Source organism: Lontra canadensis, unplaced genomic scaffold (genome assembly GCF_010015895.1).
Source record: "Lontra canadensis isolate GAN:19392208 unplaced genomic scaffold, GSC_riverotter_1.0 scaffold24, whole genome shotgun sequence".
NCBI classification, from domain to species: Eukaryota; Metazoa; Chordata; class Mammalia; order Carnivora; family Mustelidae; genus Lontra; species Lontra canadensis.
Genome location: NW_022631018.1, coordinates 17,143,059 through 17,168,837, shown reverse-complemented (window position 1 = coordinate 17,168,837; position 25,779 = coordinate 17,143,059). Strand labels below are relative to the sequence as shown.

General features: G+C 39.3%; 1 protein-coding gene and 1 pseudogene across 2 annotated transcripts in view; both read right to left on the bottom strand.

Annotated features, from left to right (window-relative positions):
• Window positions 1-4,574: 4,574 nt before the first annotated feature.
• Window positions 4,575-25,779, bottom strand: part of RGS7 (regulator of G protein signaling 7) — a 492,581-nt gene continuing 471,376 nt past the window's right edge. The window contains exons 15-18 of one of the 2 annotated variants that reach the window (XM_032862938.1): window positions 25,558-25,744; window positions 22,844-22,933; window positions 20,270-20,350; window positions 4,575-5,261 (exon numbers count right to left, since the gene is read on the bottom strand). In XM_032862938.1, the coding sequence (XP_032718829.1) occupies window positions 20,276-20,350; window positions 22,844-22,933; window positions 25,558-25,744 (352 nt within the window). In that variant the 3' untranslated portion in view covers window positions 4,575-5,261; window positions 20,270-20,275. The remainder of the gene's footprint in view (window positions 5,262-20,269; window positions 20,351-22,843; window positions 22,934-25,557; window positions 25,745-25,779) is intronic. The other variant, XM_032862939.1, reaches the window with a different exon arrangement.
• LOC116870893 lies at window positions 13,254-13,402 on the bottom strand (annotated as a pseudogene).

Below are 25,779 nucleotides of genomic sequence, written 5' to 3'. Positions count from 1 at the left end.
AGGGAGCATTTTATGCTCAGGGGATGCTCCCGCATGCGTGATACATCTCTTGCCCTGCACATGCTGGTGACGTACACTCCCCTTCACATATGCAGGAAGGTACTGGACACCATGGCCATTGGAAATGGCTTAGTTCTCTAGTAACCTTGGGAAATGTGCAAAGCTTTCCGAGTCTCTGTTCATGGCAGAGTGTGGGTCTGTAGCCATGAGTGTGTGAGAGGTTCTGGCCACTCTCCCTGTACTTTCTGCTTGGATCGATGCCCAGCTCTCCAGTTCCAAGTGACTTTAGTCTCTGACAATACCAGATATTCTCGTTGGCTGTTATCTGGTAGGGAACTGTTTCCTTTCTCACTTTCATTAGCAGCTGTGTTGTTAATTTTGAAAATGTAAAAATCATTTCCATTTGGGCTGAGTGGAGGTTTTAGAATGTGTTTACCTTCATAAATATTAGATCTTAGCCGAGAGGAAGCTGAGACTCTCCCAGTCAATCTTATGTGAGGGCCACTAAGGTTTACTATGAAAAAGAGGCAGAAAGAGGGGCTTTTATGCCTGAACACTTGAAGAAGTTTGGGAAGGCCAAAGGCAGGAAGAAATTATGGAAAGGGGATGGAGACTGAGCACTGCACATTGTAGTAGGTACCGTCATATAGTCGGTTCCATTATGTCTTCATCCCCAGAACTGCCAGAGCCTACAACTAGAATAGGAACTCCTGTGTGGAGTGGACTTGTGTGCCTTATTGCTGTGTCACTCCCCAGAGTCAATTCAAATCCTGTGGCCTACGGGGAACTCTTCTGGACCCACCTTCCATCTTGTGAACCGAGCTTTCTATAGGCTGTGTATTACAGTCTCACTTGCCAGATGCTCAGTTTTTATAAACTTGGCTGGGACTAGCAGAGAGCTCACCTGGCAAACACCCTAGTCTTGTATCATGGAACCAAGAGGTTCCAGAGTCTTTAAGACCTCCCATGACAAATCATTCAGTTTGCTTATACTTAATACCCACTGCCCTGTTTAGCTCATGAGGCCACTGGAAATCTGGTGTATGGGGAAGGAGAAGATCCTCTCCTTATACTTTGGGGCCAAAGGTCATCCTGTATTGAGAAAGAGTGATGATTTCATCCCTGCTACCTTATCACCACCATCTGCCCTCCCCCCACTTCTAACTCACATTGTCTTTGTTCCTACAAGTTTCCATCATACATTCAGGTGAGGACTCAGCTGCTCTCTAACAAGCCCTATTCCTATTTTCCAGAGATGCAGTTTGCAGAATTCCTTTGTTCGGGGTGCAGTGTCCTTGACTTAGCCAAGTTTCACTTTCCGGTCACCGTTTTGGTACCAATGCTTTATTGGCTCCACAGGGTTGGTGACAAACCCACCAACACACTTGACTTCTCTCCAGGCCTTTGCCCTCTGGTATCCCGATTCATCACTTGGCTTTGGCCTTCTGAACTTCAAACCAAATGATTCCACTCAAGCTAAGAATGGTGTTTGAACGTGTCTTTTATCTTTTTATCTTTGAGAAAAATGACCTTTTGGAGGAAAATAAAGGGAGGAGATTAAGGTAGATAATATTTTTTGACTTCTTATTATGTACCTAATTCTGTACTTGGTAATTTAGATGCATTGTCTTCATCCTTCCAACCAGTACTGGAGTTAGATATTATTAGCCTTTAAAAAAGATAACACACTCCAATATATTTGATTTCCTAATAAGTTGAAATGATTGAGGTCTCATAACTTAATAAAGACATCAAGATTTATGAATCAGTTTATTAATCAAGAAGCACTTGTGTCTACCCAGCAGCGGAGGACCTTTGTAAAGATGAAGTTGCAGATGCGCTACATTTCAGCCGTAGGAAATTATGGAGGCGTGTACTACATGGAGCACTGGGTGTGGTGCATAAGCAATGAATGCTGGAACACTGAAAAGAAATAAAATAAAATGCAAAAAAAAAAAAAAAGGAAACTTCTCCAGGTATTCAAGGACATACACAACAGTTTCTGTCTTAAACTGATAATTAAATAATGATATCTTATGTTTGATACATCATTTGACATCTTTTTAAAGGTAAATTTCGAGTTCAAAATTCTAGATAAAAAGATACAAAAAATGGTTGTACACAATATATAGGATATGTTTGTGTGAGATCGGATTTAGATCTTTCTCCATCCTTTACATTCATGAAATTCCTCACTATCTATTTTAAGATGGCTTAGAAGATGGGTGGGTCACCTCCTGTTGACGTTTTAGAGGGTGTTAGAATATGCGAAGAGACGTAATGGGCAACAGTGAAGTCATTGGCTGTTTCCGTGTGTTCTTTCGGGTGTGTAATCAAGAACACACAAACCCTATGTGTGGAGACAATCAGTGCATGTACCTGGACTAAATTTATGCTAGTAGCTAAGACTTGCTTTCCACATAGACAAAAATTACTCACAAACCATCATACGTCTATAAAGAGAAGTGAGCACTCAGCCGGCAGAATGAGGGGGCCCCGTGTGCGAGTCCTGAGTAGCAACATCTAGTCACACACTTGTCATGAAAAGGGAGCCATTTTCCCCTTCATTTATTTCCCTGGCACCTGACAGGGGTAGAGTTGCTGACCATACTTCTGTCACTCTTACTGAAGCAGAAAATCCACTGTCAATCCACAGAAAATACTGTAAACATTGCAAAGGGAACAATCGGGCCAATGCAATTTAGAGGATGAATTAAGTAGTTTTGCAACTGAGTGTGGAAACTCCGGGTCCCCTCTTTGTGGGTAGCTTTTTAAGTTGCGGTAAGGTAGAAAAAGGCTTCTTAAAAAACCATTTTATTCATTAGAAACTTGAGAGCGTTTTCTTCTGTGCCTTATGGATCACATTGTCCCAGAATGGGGTGGGAGACAGTTGCCATGTGCTTATTTGAGCGAACTGCACAAACTCCAACATTCTTCTGTACGTTTCTAAGATACACAATTTTGTATCCTGAGCCTCGTCTAAACTATGTTAAATGGAGTCATTAGGCTATTTAAAGGTTTTATGTCCTTGAACTCAAACTGACTCACATGTTTACTAGGGGCTCCTGTCTTGGGGATACTTGCCTGGGTGTTTCTCTTTTCTGTCCTCTTGCCATTCTTACATTTTTTATCTCTGTATAAATTTGTGATTTAAAAGTTTGTGCTTAAGGAATGACAGTTTGTAAGAGATAGCCTCCGAAATAACCAGTCCTGTTTGTGCAGGGTTCATTGTCTAATCATATTCTTCTAATGGGTCATTGCTCGCTTTCCAATAATGTTTCATTATGTATCAGCTAATCTGCCCAAGGCTGTCCTGAATTGTTTCCAAGGGAGAACATCTATGTGTCTAGATTTACGTGCATGAACTTGACATATTCCTTTTCAAAAGTCATAGGGCATATAATTAAATCTTTTAAAAATCTTAAAGTAATTCCAGTGTTCTGATTATTGTCCATATATAAATTTCTCCTATCATGTCTCTCCGATTTTATGACAGTTCTATACACTGGCTCACAGACTCACAAGTAATTTCTCACTGATGTTGGTTTTTTTTTTTTTTCCAGAATTTAAATTTACCAATAGGAATTCATAATTATATTTAATTACAGTAACTACTTTTCTCTTTTTTAAGTATCCAGAGTCTGCAGTGTCTGTGTGGATGCAAAAGTAAACAAGTTCAGCCCATCTCCCCACAGTGTGACCTTTGATGCCACTGACCCAACTCTTAAAGGGAGTCAAGTTTCTTATCTGTGGTCTGTGGATGAGTTTCAGAGGATATCCTGTGAATGCCCTAAGATTTCACTGCAAATGTTCCTATGTGAGAGTGTATATGGATTTTCATTTAAATTTTACCAAAAGAAGTTGTGTGGTATAGTGGACTGGTGCAGTATAGTGGGTTCTGCAGTAGGACTGCCTGAATTTGTCCACCAGCTCACTATATGGCTTTGTGACTTTGAATAGGTTACTAAACCTCTCTCTGCTTTAATATTCTCAAAATTGCAGAACTAATCTTCTAGGACTCCTGTGAGGACGGAATGTGAGGATTTCGCGGGCAGGTACAGCCCGTACAGCTGCGGCAGGTACTTACTGAAGATCACTAATTACCATTGTGTTCTCAAAAGGATTAGTAACCACCAAAGTGTTAAAAAGTCACTGATTTAGGGCACGTCTAGAATTACACTTTAAAGAAGTTCCCGAGTGGGGAAGTCACACTCAAAACCCAATTCTCATAGAAATAGACATTAGCAAAACCTAGAGCTGCATATTCATAATGAGGCTGAAAGGCCTGGGAAATAGCTCTGAAAATGTGCAGGGCCCGTTTGTGCTGCTCTCGATCGGGAGAGGAAGCCTCTGCCTGGTGCTGGGTTAGTCCCGGGATGAAACCGTCTCTGTCAGCTCCTGACTCCTGTGCCGTCTAAGCTTGTTTGAAGCCCTGAAATAAACACACCGGCGATAACTTCAGGTTCCAAGTCTACATCTGTGGATGCTTCTCAGTGTTTGTTGTTGTTGTTGTTGTTGGTTTGCTTTGTTTCTGTTTTTGTCAGCACGCAGAAGTCAAAAGTTACAAAAACAACGAGATTCTGCATCTTTTAATGAAAGATAAAACAACAATATAAACATACACAAATTTACAGAGAAGGGATCAACTTTAATACATTTGGAGTAAAAGGAGTTTCTTATTTAAATATGGTATAAAAATAAATGCAAGAAACATTAACCGAGAATGTACAGACAACAGACAAAGACAGGAGCTTGTTTCTGACTGTGAACACGTTGGTGAAATGAAACTTTCTTTGCTAATTTATTGTTTAATAAATGTGAAGCCATATGTATATTTATTGATATATGTTTTTTCTTTTACAATTCTTCCAGTGTTTGAGTGAATTTTTAGTGAACTGTGTGTCTAGCAGAAGCTTTAAGAGAAAGAGAAAGGGGGAAAAAAAGGTTTACTTCACTTGAACTTGTTAAAAAGGAAAAGACACAGACCCAGCGCAGTACAAGGAGAAAGTAAGCAGTCAACATTTTGAAATGGAGGCATCGAGATGGTAGAGTCACTTGAAATGGCAATGCCTTAATGTACACAAAGAGAACAATTCAGGTCCTTTTCTCATGCAACATCTTGGTCTAATGTCCTCTGCTCCAGGTAACAACAAAGAGCTACAAAGTATATGCAGTGACTCCAGTCTCTTCCATGCTACAAGGTGATCCTTCTAGTAAGACTGAACGAGGCTTGTTAACCTCTTTGACGTGAGAGATTTCCCCTGAGAAAAAAATATAAAACACAGGAAAAAAAAAACAGTATGATCACTGAAAACCTATGAGTAGCATTTATTTAATGCAGCTGATTTTTGTGCATGGGTCAAAACAGAACCCTTTAGGTACATCTTAGCTCAAATTTCCTCCCTCCACCAACACATCAAACAAAATGATCTGCCCCTCCTCCCACCCTCCCACCCCTCGACCCACTTCCTCCCCCTGCAAACAGACTGATGGGTTCACAGCACAGATTAGCAAATAATAAAACATGTCCATAAACATTTCATCAAGGCTTAGCAATGATGCAACACCTACATTTGCAACTGGTTATAAACATGTTGAAACAAACCTTAGTAAACTGCTCTGAAAGGTAGCAATGTGAATGCATTCTCGTTCAATTGCTGGAATTAGTGTCATGTTTTTAAATATCTACATATGCAGAGGATATGATTTAATTAAACAAAATTCATTATTAAAGGTGTAATTGGTAGAAACTCAACACTGAGTCTGTCCCCCATCCTATATGGTAATGGAGAAGAAGATGCCAATTGTACATCTACAGATAATCTTTTGGCTCCCTACTTCAAACCAGACATCTCCCTATCTTTTTCCACCTCATTTCCTCCAACCTCAACCCCAACCCCATAAACATCCCATATGTTCTGATTCCATATATTGTGTTAATACCTAGAGTACATAACTCACTTTTCTGAAATCTTGAAAGCCAACACTGTCCCTGTTAATACTAGTACTCTAGAGAGAGAAAGTTTTAAATTTCTATCAGAGCTGCAGATTGTCAACTGGTGCTTTCTGTTTCATCCATTTTATATGTTCTAGTAATAAAAATAAGATGGTCCACTTATTTGAATGGAATTTGTCTTTTTCAGAGTATAAAATAATGTAAAGTCAAAAGATTTTTTGAGAAATATACTTTAGTAAGGAATTTACTCGTAACAGTAGTCTTGATCTACTACCTAATATGGATCAGAGTTTGATAAAAGGCAGTGTTGTATTGGGAGAGAAATTATCACTCGTCATATTTTGGGAAAAGAGCAATATGCTTAAGAAATGATCAATAATTTCAAAATCAAGCTTTCTTTACACACTTTACAGTGGCTGACAAGGGCCTTGTGGCTGACATGGAGCAATGGAAAATCAAGCACCCTTTTCTTTTAGTTGGGGAAAAGGGTTCAAAACTTAGCATCTGGCAACTAAGAGTAGAAGATGCCTTCCCACTGGCTATGCTTTAGTCACTTTTGGGAAGGAAAAAAAGAAAAGAAAAAGCAGTTCGTTACGAGATACCCAACTTTCTGTTGTCTGTGGGCCTTACGAACGAGGTGTGTTTGGCTCCTTCTTGCCGTCCCTTCTGTGCCTGTTTGTGTATCCGTGACAGGGGGATAATCACAGAACCTACTGAAAAGCTTTTTCTAAAGAACAAGGAAACTAAATTGCTTAGAACTGTTCCTGGGACATTCTATGTACTAAGTTTATGATGGCTCTCGTTATATAGTTACATTACTGTTTTTATTGTTAAATGCTTTCTCATTAGGACACTGACACCCGAAGTCTATTCTGACTCTACAAGGGCATAAAGTTGCTAATGAATTGGAATCTAAAATTATACTGCTTTTCCATCCCAAACCTGGGCCATAGATTGCTTAAATAATGTTGGAATCTAAAAGCTACCTTTCTGTACCTGAAGACCACACGATCGCCTACATTTACTACGGTATTCATTTCTTGTGCTATTAATACGTGTGTACATGAGTTTATATATATTTGTTCTGAGGCTGAATAATGTATTTTTAAAAAGGGCTGTTTCTAATGCCATATGTGGGATGGAGAAAATGTCATATTGCTTGAGGAACAAGAGTGAATGCTTGTATGGCAGAGGAGGGAAAGATGCTAATGTAAATTGTTACTTTTAAAACTACAGATTAGTGTGATTTGTTTAAAACTACTGGGAAGAATGAAATAGTCACATTGGAATAGAAAGTCATTTGAAACTCTCTATATAATCATTTTTTATTTGGACTGTGAAAATTACTGTCATCTTTGTAAATTTAACAAATGTATTAATCTGGCTCTCTTTCTATAGACTTTTGCAACATCCTTGAAGCTATTAGTAGTTGGCCTGGTAGGAGTTTCATTAAAAAGGAGGTGAGGTGCAGGTTAGCTTGACAGGCTGTTCATAGAATACTCATTCCCAGAAAACAGTAGAACACGGGCTTACAGTCAACCTGGGGATTTGTGATAATAGGAAAACAGATGAACAGAAATGGGAAACAGCCACACGATGAAACACTTGGTGTGATATGGTCTTACCAAATATGTAATAAGGATATTTGTCATGTGTATTGAGGCAAATTTGGGTACAACTAACAGTTAAAAAAAAGTTCCATGCCCCAGTCTGGGATCAAAGTAAATACCTTGGGTGCCCAAAGAGTCACGTGAATTTGAAGATCTAGATGATTGGGCTCTACCTGTAAGCCTCTGAAAATCCTGCCTTATTCAAAAACTGGAAGAAAACAGGCACTATTCTAGTGCACAAGGAAATATGGTTGCTCACTCTATTGGAAAATCTTAAAAAGAACATTGATCTTTTCTTATAGGTAGGAAAGGATGTATTTACACATCTCCTCTTCTATAAATCCTTTTCAGTGCAGTTCCTCAGAGGCTGTATTAAATCGGGCAATTAACTTTTCATAATTTTTCCAAGTTGATGAATCTGAGAAATTTTTACAGTTAAGTTTTAAAATCTTAATTCTGGAAACCTGCTTACAACTGAATTCTGTACAAATAATATGTTTAGCCAAATCCTGATACATGTGTTATGTCATTTATACCCTTTCTTGTCAGATTCTAAAGAAAAAGGACTGCACTGGAGACAGCAATCCACAGAGAAAGACAAAGACAGGAACTCAAAACAGAAGTTCAGTATCCTAGGAGATTTTGTAATAGTTAATGGGCAAAAAACTAAAAAAAATAAGTACATAATCCATTTCAGGACAAAAATACAGCTCAGATTTTGCTGGTGTCTAAGTGAATATGGAGAGCACCTACCTAATCTACAATATAGTTGTCACATAAAATCATATAAACAAGCAGTTTTCCGGTCCCTCACAGTAACACCTCACCTCACATGCTCCAGAGATGCTGTTGTGGTGAGGAAAATATCCGCCTCCTCTCCCCGCCAAAAGGTCAGAATGAGTCTTAGTGTTTGTTCTTAGCTCTTCTGAGGTAACTACCAGTAGTTAAAATTTTTACCTGATTTTTTTTTTTTTAATCTTTCTTGTTCTTAAAGTAGTAACAGAAGTTGACAATAAGAACTGTGAGTTGGTAGAAATGGACATGAAAGCCAGGCTCGTAGCTCCAGTCTGAGAGCCTGGGCACTAGGGAGATGGAGGCCAGTCTCCATCTTCCGTTCTGGAAGACACTAATCCATAAAGAGAGAAGCCACACTTGCTTGGGTGGCTAAGTCACTTGTTTTATCACTGTTGTAAAAACACACAGCAGTCTTTCCTGACCAACAGGACACCAAACAGACTGAGAAGAAATGAAGGGATAGGCTGTTTGGAAGATCGCCATGGAAGAGCTTAAAGAGAAAAGTAGGGGATTATCAGCTTCTTTTGGATTAAAAAAAAAAAAAAAAAGGTAACCTCTTGACTCTTGCTTTCTCTTAAATTCCAACTTGTATGTTTCCTGCCATTGCCTCCTTGTCTCTGTTATGTGTTGCTGTAGACTCAGAAGTACATTCTAGAATGTCTTGTAGGCTCTGGAGGCCATAGTGAGGGACTGAGAAGAAGAAAGTTCAAGTCTTGCCATCTGAGTGTCTGTTGGTACACGTGACCCAGCTGTCGGACCCCCAGCCCCACTGCTACATGGTAAGAAGCTGATGGCTTGGAGATAATGTGATACTGTTGGACTAGAGACCGGGTGTGCAATTAGAGACAATGGACTTAAGGATACTGTCTGTTCTTTGACTCTCGTGTTGGAAAAATGCCCTGTTTCACTTCCAAATACCATTGCCTTTGCCTGGATTCCAAAATCCTTCATAATCTGGCTTTCCTGGCCTTTCAAACTGCCTTTCATCAACCTACAAAATGTTCTGTGGCTGGCCTTTGCACCTGATAGTCTATCAGCTTGGGTCCTCTCCCCATGGTGGTAGATGCCTGTTCAGATTCTACCCACTTTTCAAAGATGACCTTCTTATCCAAGTTCTTTCTAGAGCCTTCTCACTGCCCGCTAAACTCCTCTGGGAAGTCCCTCTCTGGGCTGTCTTGCCCATAGAATCAGAGCTAGCACATTTACAAGCCATCTGAGTCATCAAATCAGCTGGCTTGGCGAAACAATCAAAAATTGTTAAACAATATTAACATTACAGAATCCCCCTGGGACATACTCCACTCCTTGCATGAGTTGAGCTCCTGGGCTGCTATTGTATTTTTAAAAACAAGCTTCTAGAAACTAAGGAAATGAGACTCAAATGTCTTAGGTTAACTTTTGACTTAATGGAGGAGAGACATAGTGGAGTGAGATATGGGGAACACTGGGCACACCCTAAATACTGACTGACAGAACCTGGGCCTGTTTAACTCCTATACTGGAGAGCTCTTCCCTGCTTGAAGTGAAGCCAATTCTCCTGGGTAAACTCGCAGGTGAGTTTACTGAACATTGAAGAATTCTAACAAAATATGGAGAGTGTCTGTTCCTACAGAGTTAAAGATAAGCTCAAATTGCTGAGAGGAAGGAAGGAAAGGAGGAGGGAAAGAAGAAAGAAAGGACTCTATAGCCAGTTTGGGAGCTGGTATATATAATGTGGAGGACTAAAAAAAAATCTATTATTATGTACTAAAAAGAGAGGGTTTATGAACATATTTACATTTACGTATCTATTACTAGCTACCTGTTTGGACTGAGAAAGAATAATTAAAGCCAAATACTTTATTTCCTCAGTTTAAGATATTTTCCTAAAATAGTGTATATCCATTAGAAAAATGAGGAAAACATAGAAAAATATAAAGGATAAATGTTACTTGAATATAGTTATTTACATACTAATATCTCATCATTCCTTTTTATAAAAATGTTTTAATTTTTTTACAAAACAAATTATACTGTGCACAGTATTGGTTTATTATGAGTAACACAATTAAAGTGATTATATTTTGATTAATCAAGTTATATGTTTTTTTCTAAAATAATGTTTTGTTCAAGTTCACTGCATTAGTGGGTAAGGAGATCAATTTAGATAGATGCTACCAACACTATGAAAAAAACTAAGTAGGGGCGCCTGGGTGGCTAAGTGGGTTAAGCCGCTGCCTTTGGCTCGGGTCATGATCTCAGAGTCCTGGGATCGAGTCCCGCATCGGGCTCTCTGCTCAGCAGGGAGCCTGCTTCCCTCTCTCTCTGCCTCTCTGCCTACTTGTGATCTCTCTCTGTCAAATAAATAAATAAATAATCTTAAAAAAAAAAAAAAAAGAAAAAAAATATTATAGAATAGCTTGGAATATATCAAAGTGCATCACACATAATAAGGGAATGTACTGTTTCTGAAATGTTACTTTAGTTACACATATAAACACATACAGTTTATACAGTAATACAATATATATATACAAACACACACACATATGCGTTACTACGTCAAATGTGGTTGGCAAGAAAAAAAAGATGAAAACCACTGCTCAAAAATCTAATTTTTAATAGCTGCATAAAACTACATCAGGTAGATCTACCTTAATGTATTTAAGAAACTGTAATAATGTGTAACTGTTGGACGTTACGGCTGTGGTTTGTACTTGGCAGTTACATGAGGCAGTGAATATTCTTGTATGCTGGAGGTTTTCTTAGTAATTCAACTGCTAATAATTTAATCCTGATTGAAAATGTAAGAAGAACTATGAAACTTTTGACACATTCTGTAAAGTTTTGTTCAAAAATACTGTTTAGCAATTCATATTCCTGTTAACAGTGTAGGAAGTCACTGATTCCCTTACCCCTTTTCTCACACTAGGTATTATATTAAAACTAACCTATTTGGAGGGAAAGTTATTTTGTGGCTTTTTAAATTATACTTGGCTATTAATGAAGATAGATTTTCTGTTAATTCTCACATGTATTTATTGACTATTTGTATTCTTTTAAAACTGTTCAAATGCTCTGTTCATTTTTCTAAAGGCATATTGTCCTTCGAATTCTTCTATATTGTTCTTCCGCAGGTAAACTAGGTTAGATCTTTGCCATGTACGCGCTCATGGGTGTACCGGACTGAGGACAGGGGCTGCTCTAGCAAAGGTCTGGGGAGTGAGATGTGTAGTGGCCTGTCGCGGTACCTCTGCGGCTGAGACAGAGAAGGGTGAAGTTCATAACTAAACAGGCTGTCTTCAAGATGTGTTAGTTACTGGACTAGTAGAATCCATCTTCCTCTGCTTTTGAAGATTTTGAGAGAGACAGCGAGTGAGCGAGAGCGCACCGGCAGCGGGGAGGGGGAGCGCAGGCTCCCTCCGGAGCTGGGCACGGGGCTCCACCCCAGGGCCCTGGGTCATAACCTGAGCCGAAGGCAGCCACTTAACTGAGTAACCCAGGCGCCTCTCCGGACCATTCTTAAGTGTGTGCAGAGGCTTAACGGACTGAGCTATGCAGGCGCCCCTGCCTCTCTGCTCTTTATGGCATTTCAATCATTTATTCTCACCGTTAAACTGATGTAGTTCTGATAAGATGTATGTATAATGAAAATTAGTTAATCGTGGTTAAAAGGTTGGGTAACAAAGAAATGCTCTAAAAACTTATGTAAAGTTATAACTCACAAGAGAGAGTTTACTGAAAAGAAGGCTAAAGAACCAAACTTAGATTAAAATAAGCCAAAATTCTAGCAGCAAAAGACAAGATTGAGGAGATCTCATCTGAAGTCATGAAAAAAAAAGGTTTTTGTGGGGTTTTTTGCAGTTTAAGCCCCAAATTACTATATTTAAAAAATTAATTTTTTTTAAAAGATTCTATTTATTTGACAGAGAGATCACAAGTAGAGAGAGAGGAGGAAGCAGGCTCCCTGCCTAGCAGAGAGCCCGATGTGGGACTCGATCCCAGGACCCTGAGATCATGACCTGAGCTGAAGGCAGAGACTTAACCCACTGAGCCACCCAGGCAGCCCTAAAAAATTAATTTTTAAATTCCAGTATAATTCAGTGTTCTATTAATCTCAGGTGTACAATAGAATGATTCAATAATTCTATACATTACTCAGAGCTCATCGTGACTAAGAAGACCCTTAATCCCCTTCACCTACATCACCCATCCCCCCACCCATCCCCCCTCTCCCAACCACCAGTTTATTGTCTATATTTAAGAGTCTGGGGTGTTTTTTTTTTTTTTTTTTTGGTCTCTTCTCTTTTCTTTTTCCCTTCTAATAAGGGGAGAATTTATGTGTCCAGGTTCTATTAAGCAAGGAAATACAACCATGATGTAGTTCCTTCCTTCAAAGGGTTTATAGTTTCATTTTTAATTTTTTTCATTTTTGAAATTTAAATTCAATTAACATATAGTGTATTATTTGTTTCAGAGGGAGAGTACGGTGATTCATGAGTCTTGTATAATCCCCAGCGCTCATCACGTCACATGCCCTCCTGTGTCCATCACCCAGTTACCCCATCAAACTGGACACAGTTGCTGAGAGCTGGGGTGGGGGAACTCATGCAGTTTTCAGGCTGGTCTGTAAAAGTTACATGACCTGTTCTTTCTTCCTATTTCCGTTCCTATTGGAAGACGGTATTCCCAGTCTCTGCTGGGAGGGTTACGTCTTGAGTATTGTGTTCAGTTATGTTCTGGAGGACTGCCGGCAGACTGGAGCAAACGGAGGAGGAAAGCAACTAAGATGACGGGAGAACGGGAGATTATTAAATACACTTTCCTGATGCAGGTCTCACTCAGCTTTCATTTCGTAGCAATTTTTAAGGCATCTTCACTTTATTGCATCTTTTTTTTTTTTTTTTTCTTAACAGGGGAAAGCATGAATGCAGTCGCCCACTACCACAAATTATGCAGTTGTGGAAATCGCAGGGGTCAGCACATCTGCAGTGCAATGGATAAGCCTCGCCCTGGGAAAACCACCTTCATGATCATGGTACCTCCCCCTCCAGGTAATTAAGCTTAGTGTTCACAGAAGTGTCTTTTTTCTTTTCATACTCAAATTTCAGCAGCTAATATATTTAAATAAATTTTGTAATTAATATCAATTCAGTTACGATAAACTGAACATGGGAACAAACACAGTTGACCCTTAACCATGTAATTCAACTGGTGGTTGCAAAACGATGTGGGCACAACTGGAGAGTAGCCTCTCAGCTGTGACATTTGATGTGCCCTTGGCCTCTATCAGTGGGGAGAGGAGAGCATCATTTAGTCTAGGGCAGTGGTTTCAGAGTGTCGTCTCAAAGCCAGTAGGAACAGTATCACTTAAGAATTAGTTAAAAATGAAAATTCTTGGATCCCACCAGAAAACTATTCAAACCTCATGAGTGTGAGGTCTAGAAATCTGTCTTACCAGGTGTTCCTGCTGCAGACAAATGTGAGAACCACTGATCTCTGATAAGGAGAGGTCAGGTCAGAATACTTCTACCTAGATCACGGTTCTTAAACATTATTGTTCTGATGTGTTTGTAACAAATGCAAATGGGGGGGAGCAAAAGAAGAGAGAGAGGGGGAGAGAAAATGACTGACTCAGTTTATTTGGGATGAAGTCATGGAATCTGTGTTTTCGAAGTCCCTGGTGATTTTGAGATCTGGGGTATGGGGAGTTGAACCACACAGAAAAATAGTGAATTAGAGATTTTAACTAAAAGAAGTAAAAAGAACACTTGAGAAGAGTGGATATAATCACATCTTCAAGTAATTCAATAGCTGTCTAGATCTAGATCAATGTTTGTTTTATTCTGTCTGGTTCTGGAGATAGAACTAGGGTCAGTATATGGAAGTTACAGAAAAGTAGATTATTGAAAATAAGAAATGAATTTCTACCACAGTGAAGTGGAGACAAAACTTAGAATATTCAAAAGGTCATTTTCTAGGTTGTGTTTATACTAATGAAGTTGTGTTACAGTGACACCTCCATGGACTTAGTGAGGTCCTTGATGTACATAAATGTCCCTCCTAATGAAGCCGGTCATCTTCATGGAACCTCCATCATGGTAGGATTATGAACTAAGAGAAGGGACGTTTTGATTTGATATCTGTACAGCTATTTGGAATTTACCTCAAGGAGAACTTTGTGCATATTTTTTTCTGGTTGAGTTCTGTAGGCTTTGTGGCTTGAGATTACAAATATATTCATAGAGATCCGTGTTAAAAAATTCCTAGAGCATGTTAGGTAAACTGGTCACTGGATTTCCCCACCATAGATCTTACCGGTAAACACTCAAGGATGAATCATTTTCTCCTCTTTCTTCTCATACGGACCTGAAACCCCTCTCATTTATCATTTTGTTGTTGGCAAATATGGCTGTTCATCTTGTTTTACTGAAACTATTTGTGGTGATAGCTTAGAAAGCAATTTCAGGTTCCCTGCAGCATGATATAGATTGATTGGTGTGAAATGTAGCCTATTTCGTTTGGACAACATAGCTTTATTTTCCCCTAGTAGCATCATTAGTTCCTAAATTGCCACTCAACTTCTATAAGCTGTGGACTGTAGAGTAGTTTTTGGTCTGGGAATATCCACTGCAACCCTGGAGGTTTCTCAGGAATGTTTTGAGGCTGATGAGTAGAAAGGCCCCAGTGGGAAACTTCCCTGTTGCTAGTACATATGCCAAGGACAGAAGTTTAACAGCATTTCCCGAAGTACTGTTTTAATGTACTGGAGGCCTTGGTTTGCACCAGTGGTTATAAGGTGCCAGCTTCCTGAGTAGCTGGAAACCACCTTGGAAGTGCTATGTAACAAGTTTATAACCCAGTACTACTTATGTATCCAAGCACTATTGGATTCTTTTATCCAACAACAACAATACAGTTATTAAACGCCTACTACAGGCCAGATACTTTGTTTTGCTCCTTATCTTAGAATACATACATAATAGCCATAGTCATTCTGACATAGCTACTACTATTAGGAAGATTACAGTTCATAACAGATGTTAACAGAAGTAACTCCTTTTGGGACGCCATTAACATGTGCACCTAAATTGGCTCATTCTCGGAAAAGTTAACTATTCAATGAACAGAACTAACTCCCTACAAGCTTCCCACTAGCTTACTTCATGTAAATCACACAGTTTCTCTTAAAGCAGCACAGAGTAGGCAGGGGAAAGTTGAGGTCCAAGCAAGGGACCTGCTTACTGGCTAGCTGGGGCAACAAGCTCTGAAAGTGGACAAAGGTAGAACCAGAAAGAGTTCTGAGGACCTGACAAATGCAGGTAGCATTTGTTGCAGGCAAGGACTTCCATGAGGTCTCCAGGTAGAGGAGCATAGTACAAAAGAAGGTAATCAAGGAGACACCTTGCATCCTGGATCCACACACTGAGCCATTTTCATCTCTGCAGAAGATACGGGTAGAGAGCAGGTTCAGAAAACCTAGAGATAGGAGGACGTGCTGGCAGGATCAACAGCTGCTGTATGAATCCGCACTTGATGATAACAAGAACTTAGCCAGTAAAATAGAAGAAATACAGGTGGAAGAGTAGAGCTTCCAGCACCAGTAAATCTGCATTTATGCTAGAACATTTTTGGACCAAGTTTGCTGGAAGAGTTAATAGTAGAAAAATGAACTTAAAACTGTCACAATCAGAAATTTTAAGAGTTATAGGGCAAGTTGGGAGCTCAGTTGGTTAAGCATCTAACTTTGGCTCAGGTCATGATCTTGAGGAAATGTCTCTTCATGTCTTCTGCCCATTTCTTAACTGGATTATTTATTTTTGGAGTATTGAGTTTGATAAGTTCTTTATAGATTTTGGATCCTACCCTATGACCCAACAAATGCACCATGAATTATTTACCCAAAGGATACAAAAATACTGATTCAAAGGGCTACATGCACCCTGATGTCTATAGCAGCATTATCAGTAACAGCAAAATTAAGAAAAGAGCCCAGATATTCAGTGACTGGTGATTGGATAAAGATGATGGACTATTACTCAGCCATCAAAAAGAATGGAGTCTTGCCATTTGCAACAACATGGATGGAGCTAGAGTGTATTACGCTAAGTGAAATAAGTCAGAGGAAGACAAAAACCATATGGTATATGATTTTTATGGTATATGGTATATGTGGAATTTAAGAAACAAAACAGATGAACATAGGGGAAGGCAAAATGAAGAGAGGGAAACAAACTGTAAGAGACTCTTAACTATAGAGAACAAACGGACAGTTGATGGAGGGGAGGTGGATGGGGGAAGGGCTAGACGGGTGTTGGGTATTAAGCATGGGTATTAAGGATGGGCACTGGGTGTTGTATGTACGTGATGAATCACTAATTTCTACTTCTGAAACCAATATTACACTGTACATTAACTAGAATTTAAAATCTTGAAAAAAATTTGTATTAAAAAAATAGATGTCACTGAAAACATTTTAAAAGAACTAAGTATTTTTATCTTTTACACTTTAACTCCAAGCAAGTTGTAGGAGTTATATTTACAATTGTTCTTATCTATATGCCTACTAACTAATTATAGAGTTAAATAAAGATTTCATCCCAAAAGATTAATTTCAGTGCTTTTGTTAAAACTCTCTCACAGAGTTTCCACAACTCCTGGAAACCTGTGGCCATCTCCAGAACACAATTTCCAAACGCAATGCACTAGCACACCAGGGAAGTGGAGACAGGACACCGGGATGGTCAGGATCATCTTTCCTGTTGACTCTTTTACAGGCTCTGCAGACACTGCGCTTCACTGAGAAAGAGTAAACTTTTTCCCCAAGAGAGGTTATATCAGGTGAGTTTCTGGGAGTTCAACATGAACACTCTCTATTTCCCATTTCTCCTTCTCCAGCCCAGAGCCAGGCTGATTTAATTTCCCCTTCACACAAACTAAGGAGAGGAGGTGAGTAGTACAGTTGGCATGTTGGTTTATGAATGTTGGTTGAAGGCGTGGATTCTCGATTCTCCTCCCGCTTTTCCTTTTATTTTCGGTCTGTTCTCCTTGGGGTTTTGTGTGGCAGACAGATGTCACGAGACCAGTGGTTAGAGAAATGGTGTCAGATTTGGTGATGGTGATAGAGGAAGAAAATAGCTGTTAGAATTAGTGCCGCACATGAACTTTGTCAAAGAGAATGACATCAACTTAATAACATTCAAAGCCACGAGACAACGTAGTAAACCTTGAAAGACCTTGCCTTTAAGGCCTTATCCAATGGCAAGGAAAACAAAGTAATAAAAAAGTAGATCACAGCAAAGAGATGTCTTGAGACAACAGGGCAAGGTGAAGGTATCTTATGGGGGTATGGGTTATTCTGCTCCCTCCAGTGTTGGGCATAATGAAGGGAAAATGAGTAGTCAATAGAATGATGGATTTAAAGTCAGAAAACTTTGTTTCCAGTCCTGGTTCTAATTCTCAGCAGCTGGGTGATAGTGGTAAAGTGACCTCCCCTCCCTGTTCTTTCATTTGCTCGTTTGTGAAAGGCTGGCGACACCTGCTTCGTCATCTCCCAAGACTGTCATGTACGTAAAATAGCAACAACAAAACAAAACAAGCAGAAAGGAATGACTGTCTTTGGAACACGTAAAATGCCCTGCAACTGCTGACTATTTATTAGAATTATTCTCTAAGGTGCTGACAAGAGCTGATTAGTCTCCGTAACCAACAGAAGTTTCAGTGGAATTGGGAAGAATTGTCTAGCAAAGTATTTTTGATTCTCTTGTGAAACGAAACAGGGATGCCATTTTTATAAGCCAGGTTATGAAAATAACTGTACTGGAACGTGGACATAAGCTTCTACAAGTAGACACTAACTGGAAATGGACTCCGCGTCAGAGGAGGGAGGATTTATTTATCTTCTTCCAGTCGGAAGAATATTAAGGAAGACGGTGATCAACGGAGAAAGGAAGAATTCAGGAACAAAATAAATTTGGGGTCAGTGTCAGCTCCTTTAATAGCTCTGTGATTCTGGGCAAAGTATGCACCTTCTCTGACTCTCATTTTCTCACCTATAAAATGCAGATAATAGTAGGAGTGTCATAATATTCAACTTGCGGGGTTGGATGATATTGACACAAAGTCCCTAGTGTAGAGCCAAGGAATAGGAGCGCTTGTCATCCCACTTTGCCCAGTTCCTTTCACAGTCTCCGTACTTGTTTATATTTTCCCTATTCCGTTTCTTTCTTGAATAGTCTGTCCTGTAGCCTCCCTGTATGTACCAGACTAACCAGCACTAGGACTCCTTTAAAATGATTATTGAAACTTCGTATTTCCTTCATTACATCTGCCTGGTCAAAATAAAATTGCTTATTCTTCATCTTGTGATAGAATCACTTTATTGACCCTGTAAAGATATCCTGTTTAGTTTATTGTGTAAATACTTAAGATGTCTCACATACCTGCTGACCCTAGAAGAAATCATAAACATGGAACAACAGAACCAAAGGAAAATAAGAAATGAGACTAGAAAGACTTAAAAGGAACTTTAAATAGAAACTACCATCCCAAGATTTAATGTTGTATAATACATTTTCATTTTTATATATAGACAGTTTTCAGGATAGAGACTTAGTTCTCATGACTAATAAAATAAATATAATTGTATGCTTTTGAGGAAATTGGAGAGCCTTTCTAATTTTCTTATTCCATTTTTTTTCTTTTTTAGAGTATCAAAGAAACAAGGTATTCAATGAAAAATACTACTTTTTTGTTTTCCTGGATGGAAAAAGGTAACCCTGAACAGTTGTGTCTGAAGATTGTAACTTTTTAGTATGTTGTGTGCGTATGTATGAATGTTACTCAACTTCCCCTTCTGCAGTAATTCCAGCCTTCTCTCGCCTTCTTAAAAGGACAGTAGCCTTTCTCATCCTAATGAAATCCTGTATGTCCAGTTAAATGTAACTTCCTTTGGGAATTCTGACATTTCCTATGGGTGCTCATATCTCACCCCAGCACCAAGCAGAAATAGTTTATCTTTCTTGTGTGTGTCACAACATCTTGTTTATATCATCGGGCTCCGGAGCAATTAAGGTCTCTACCCTCTACATACTCCTGAGACGTAGCACGTGTCTGGAATGTAGCAGTCATTTCCTGTATGAATTTGGACTGAGGGCAGTAGATAGTTGAGCCTGTCTTCCCCTTAATTCCTACTTAAAGCTTGCAGCATGTGATAATGTGGTACTATTTTAAGAGTTGGGGATGGTGTTGGAGGAAAGACCACCATTTTGCTTCCTTCATCTTCCTTATGTTGTGTTATTATTTTTAATTAGATCACAGAAATTTCCATTCTAATCTTTAGAAAAAAATTCTGTCAGCATTGTGTTAGAAAAGGATGAATTTGGAACAATTCTTAAACATCACACAGAGCACTGTGCAACAGCCTATGTCTACTTTCTCCAGCAAAATCTTGAGGCTTTTTAAAAATATTGTCTTTATCTCCCCATGGTGACTTATGAGGCATGTTTAGGAAAATTTGACTTTAAAGGTCAGAGATCCCAATAGAGCCAGCCAAAATTTTGTGAAGTTTATAGAGTGATTAATTCCTGGAGTCCTTCATTTTCCAGCCCTTTAATTTGTGCAATCACATTGAATGTTCAAAGTATACACTGCTTTGTAAAGTCTTTCAAATACCCTGTGCCCAGTCCCAACCGGCAATTCATAAATAGAACTGATTAACATTCCCCACCACAAAGATCCTTGAAGGAAACTAAGAACAAAAACAGCATCTTTGTTGAACCCAATTTGCTTACATTTCAACACACATAAGTCCACTTAACTGGCCATCACAGCAAAAGCCACAACATACACACGCACAGCAGCATGGAGCTAACCACACAACTCAACAGACAATGCAGACAAACTTGAGTATAAACCAAGAGTTTTCTACCTCTTTTCATAACAGGTTAGTGCTGGCCCTCAGTGTTGGTGTACAGTTTTTATGGCATGGGAAAATGGGGATGTTTCTGCCCTATAAAAATAAATGTGTTGAAGGCTTTAGTTTGAGCTCACACAACGTCGGAAAGTTCCAAAGGCACTGGCACAACACACACAAAAAAAAGTCCCACAAACAAATATATCACCAAAATATCACCAAAACACATGGCAAGATACTAAGAAAACAGTGGTAGGAAAACTACTGGTTTCCTGGATGATTTAGGCAACAGTTTTCAACACCTTCCTAAAACATAAAGCATGCTGGTGGGTCTTTGGTGAGGTATATCTTGTCACCCACCACCATTTGTACCAACTCATTAGGTCATTTTCTCCCTGCAGAAGTAGAAAGCACAGAACCCTCATCGTTCTTTACCTTCTAAGTGCTAAGAGAGCACGTAGAAATGCATGCACTATCTTTAAGAAAGGGATACATGGAATAAAAATACAAAAAAAGTAACAATTTCATTTTATATGTTATAATATGCACTTCTTTCCAAACCTCAGTTTGATACATGTGGTTTTTTTCATGGATGACAGCTTTACTCTAGAAGGAGCTGGGACAGAAAGATAAGCAGGAAGCACAAAGTTCTGAATCTGAATAAAGACAATACTTAACTTGTTACATCCAAAGATGCAGGGTGAGAGATGGGGTTAGAAATTGGGAAACTTTCTGAATTGGACAATGATTTGCAATTCCTCAAAAAGATAAAACTTACCACATTCTGTGCAAATTTCTCAAAAGATGTTCTGCGATCCATTGAGTGTTCCGACTTACATGAGTGGGGGGATGGGGCAGAGGGAAATAGGGAACATAAATAAAAAGAAAGCAAAGAAAACAGAGCAGAAAAAGGATGACGAAATGAGGCAACAGCAAATCCATGTTCTAAATCAAGGGACCAGGAAGGTAGGAGAGCTGCCAAGGAAGGACCCTAGACACAGGTCACAGGCTCTGTTTTTGTTCGTACTTTTAACACCAAAGCGCTTCCTGTCCAAACAAAATGGTATGGTTTCAAGCAAAATAAAATGACACTAAATGAAGTAGATATGTGAAGGTTTTACACTGACATGAGTAAATCCTACATATTTGAAAATCTAGTGGAATATTCTCCGAATTCCCTCCTGATTTTCTGTCAGGACTAGATTTCTGTTGATTACATGGGTTCTGCAGAGCACTGCTGTCCAACAGAACTTTGTGAAAAGATGGGAACTTCGGGGCGCCTGGGTGGCTCAGTGGGTTAAAGGCTCTGCCTTCGGCTCAGGTCGTGATCCCAGGGTCCTGGGATCGAGCCCCGCATCGGACTCTCTGCTCAGCGGGGAGCCTGCTTCCTCCTCTCTCTCTGCCTGCCTCTCTGCCTACTTGTGATCTCTGTCAAATAAATAAAGAAAATCTTAAAAATAAAGAAAATCTTAAAAAAAACAAACAAACATGGGAACTTCATTCTATGTTGTCCAGTATTCAGAAGCCTTAATCTGGGGCATTGAGCACTTGAAATATGGCTAGAATTTTATGTACTTGTAACTAAACTTAAATGTTAACAACCCCATGTGGCTAGTGGCAGCCGTATTGGACTCCTGCAAAGACCGGGTATCTGCTTCTAGCTGTGAAGGCCATGGACTTTGAAGACTCCCGTTAGCCCAGATGACAGTCATAAATCACACAAAATTACAATTCAATCTCAAAATTTCAAGAAGTTATGGACTATTTTAACATTAAAAAATAGTGATTTTTATATTCAGATTTTCCATACCCTGCTTTATTGTTTATGCTGGTTATAAACATTAACTGAATAATGAGGTCTGTTGTGGCTCTTCCAAAATGTGCTTGGCTACCTTCTTAGGTGTGTAAAATTTATCCTAGGGATACTAAGTAACCCAGGATAAATAAAATATTCTGGAGCAAACATTACTACATTCTGACAACTATCATTGAAAAATATGAGTCTAGGGATGCCTGGGTGGCTCAGTCGGTTAAGCCGCTGCCTTCGGCTCAGGTCGTGATCCCAGGCTCCTGGGATTGAGTCTCGCATCGGGCTCCTTGCTCAGCAGGGAGCCTGCTTCTCTCTCTGCCACTGCCTGCTTGTGTACCTGTGTGCTTGCTCGCCCTCTGACAAATAAATAATTAAAATCTGAAAAATAGGAGTCTATGTTTAGTCATGGGGTATGTGGCCAAGAACACACGAGCTTACTGGAAAGAGAAAACCCTCAAGTTTTTGACCTAATGATGTTGTCTTTCCTTTCCATTAATGGAATTTTTATTTCCTTAAACTAGACATACAGATGACTAACATGAAACATGGAAACTTCTAAAAAACGTAAAGCATGAACATCTGCAGAACAAACAAAACAAAATAAGCAATCAACAAACAAAAAAACACCTTAAATGGCCCTTATAAAATGCAAAGGTTTGGGGAAGGTCTTAGAGTGTGTTCACTTACCATTTGTCCAATACCCTGGGCTCAGCAGAAGGAACTACTCCACACAATTACAACTGAGAACCAGATCGAAAAAGGTCACAAAGAACCAATACCTTTTTCTTTGCCTGTAGAAGCTCTTGGTAGGCACTGGATCTTATAAAACGTGGATATGAATCACTTTTCATCAATTTGTAAATGTGCTCCTAGAAAGAAAGAGTGGTTGAATTGCTTCTTTAGTAGTTCTCAGGGGCAATCAGATACTGTGATAAGAATATACAATATGGTCCAAAAACAAGTCTGGAAGCAGCTAAAATTGACAGTGTTGGTGAGAATACTTTGGACATCTAAGTCTTCAGATTTATTATTTTATTCATGGATCAATATTTGAACTGGTTTGAGAGCTACAAGGAGGCAAGTCACATCCAGTCCTTGAGAGAAATGGAATTCAGTTAATGGAGTGTCATGAAGTGATTTCAGATCAAGTGGCTGATTTATATAGGTCATTCGAAACTATGAATCTGCTATCTCTTAAAATTATTTCAGGCCAGAAGTGAATGATACGAAGTCAAGATCGAGTGATCATCATCGATACCTCTGGCATCTACATGTACTTGGAGGACGCAGACTGCCCAGACGAATCATCTCTTCGGTGCAAATTATACGGAAAATTGTCACCCACATCCACTCTGGGGCAGAGCACAGTCTGAGAATAAACTTTGGGATAGTGACTTGCTCAATCTCCCAATTTGTATGCTTTTTAAAAAAAGCTCCTTTAGTGACAGATTAGGTAAATATTTAATCCTAATCAGTCTGCTGTGTTCTAGCTTGATAAAGAATACTGATAAATCAAGAAAAAAATGTATTCATTTCACTGCGCACCCAATGGTGGGCAATTCCGCTCTGGCCCCCTGCGGCACCACGGAGCATCAGTACTCCTCTTTTTAGTCTCGGGAGATGCCAGTGAGAGTATCCTGGATGTCCCAGAATCTCTTTGTTTGCAGAGAATATGTATCTTAAAAATGACTGTTCCCCTGGTCTCAACACACCTGCATACTTTGAAGTTACTCTCACTCAGTATCTAGCTCAAGGCTCCTCTCCATGAGGCTGGTGCATTTAGGGACCCTGTCAGAATTGGTGGTTAGAAAAGTGGGGGGATGTCGGACTTTGGAGTCCAGCATTGTGGGATTCAGATCTTACTGTGTTGAAGACCTGCCAGTTCCAAACACAGAAATGCAGGCCAGTTTATTCATCTTTCTGAGTCTTCGTTTTCTAATCTGTAAATAAGGGTGTTGTAAGGATTAACGGGATGGTCTCTGGCAAAGAAGGGGTTTGGATAGTAAGTGCTCAGATCTACTCGAATATATGCCAGGCACACTTCAGGTGCTCGCCTATATTAGCTAATTTAATCCTCACCAAAAAAGCGCATCTTTTCTTAAATAATGCCAGGAATCTCTATTACTGAGCATTTTTGAAGATGAGGTTAAAAACCCAGCAAAAACTGGGGTTAAATATCTGAACTGAACCGAAAAAGAAGCCCAGTGTCAGGTGGGCTTCTATATTTTCTATAGAAAGTTATGCTTTTTTAATTTATTAGAGACCTATTAATATTTTTAATGCCACAAATAACATATATTCCTCTGTAGACTTTAGGAAGGTCATTCCAAACATTTTACACATGGTTGGCTCTAGAAAAATGCTTGAAATTTTGTCTTGAACCGAAAGAGATAAATCGGCGAGAAGCAAGCAACAAGGCTAGAATTTCCATCCTGCTCTCTCATGTCTCTGTAATTATTTCCACCTAGAAGGCCATGGCAGAGCCAGACAGAGTGGGTATCTGGTTAGCTGTTTCGGCCTATGGTAGTTTTTCTATATGATGGTTCGTTTCTTTAAACCAAAGCCAGGAGAAATGTACTTTCCACTGAGAATGCAAGTAAGGAAGGGCGTGTGTATCTGTGTCTTACTCTTCATCTTCTGTATTTTATTTTTGTAATGTGTTTATCTGAAAAATAAGATGCTTTCTAGAACTATTCTTCTCTGGAAGAGTCTTAAGAAATTAAGAAGTATATGTGTTCCGACTTAAATGCCAATTTCAGCACATCATTAGGAAAATAATATCCTCTCATTTCAAGTTCATTTTTCTCTTGAGCATAATTTTTTTTAGAGAAAGTGGAAATTCAGATTGTGTCCAAAGAAGTGCTTATGTCCAGTTTGAAAAAAAAAAACAAAACACTAAGAAAATTAGTATCTTAATATAAACTTGTCTTAGGAAATTAGTATCTTAATATAAAATTTCCTTTTTTTGGTCACAGATTAAAAAGTAAACTTGGAAAATTCATCTATGCCTCAATCTATTATTTCATTGCATCATCAAAGACAAAAATGGTGTGGGTGTGACGTTAATTTAAGCTGCTTTAGTTTGGTTCTGACTAGCCATAATAATGAGTAACTTAGGAGTGTCAGAATCTTAGAATCTCCACATTGGAAGGCACCTGAAGATTTCAAATATGTTCTCCTGACGTGGGGCCATCCTGAGAACATACTGGGTGACAAAGTGGAAAATGAAGCGAAAGTGTTCAAATAGTTCAACCATTCCCCTTCAAGAAATTTTCATGTAAAAACTTTCAAATTGGTAAGACATCCCCGGGTTCTAGAAACTATTTTAATGTGTCTGTTTTCTTTTAAGTCCATTGGGGTCATCTCACGCACAGTTACCGAAATTGAAAGCGCTGAGCCTAGCTGCCGCTTAAACGCAAATAAAGCCGAAGTCACTGTGGTGCCGACGTCCCAGAAGCACGTTTGTGACTGTGAGGCCCACGCGCGTACCGACCTGAGCGTCCTCGAACGTGTACCGCCCGGGCTCCTTCACATTCTGTGTGGTTTTGTCGTAGCTCTTAGAATCCAGGTTAATGGCGCTGGGGGCTCCGGGAGCCAGAAATTCTTGCCATATTTCCTGCACTCGGGAAGGGACTTCTCGAATAGGCCTTTTCTTCAGGTCCTCCACTGCTAGCCAGAATCTGTGCAAAACGAGACACCAGACATTCCCTGTGAC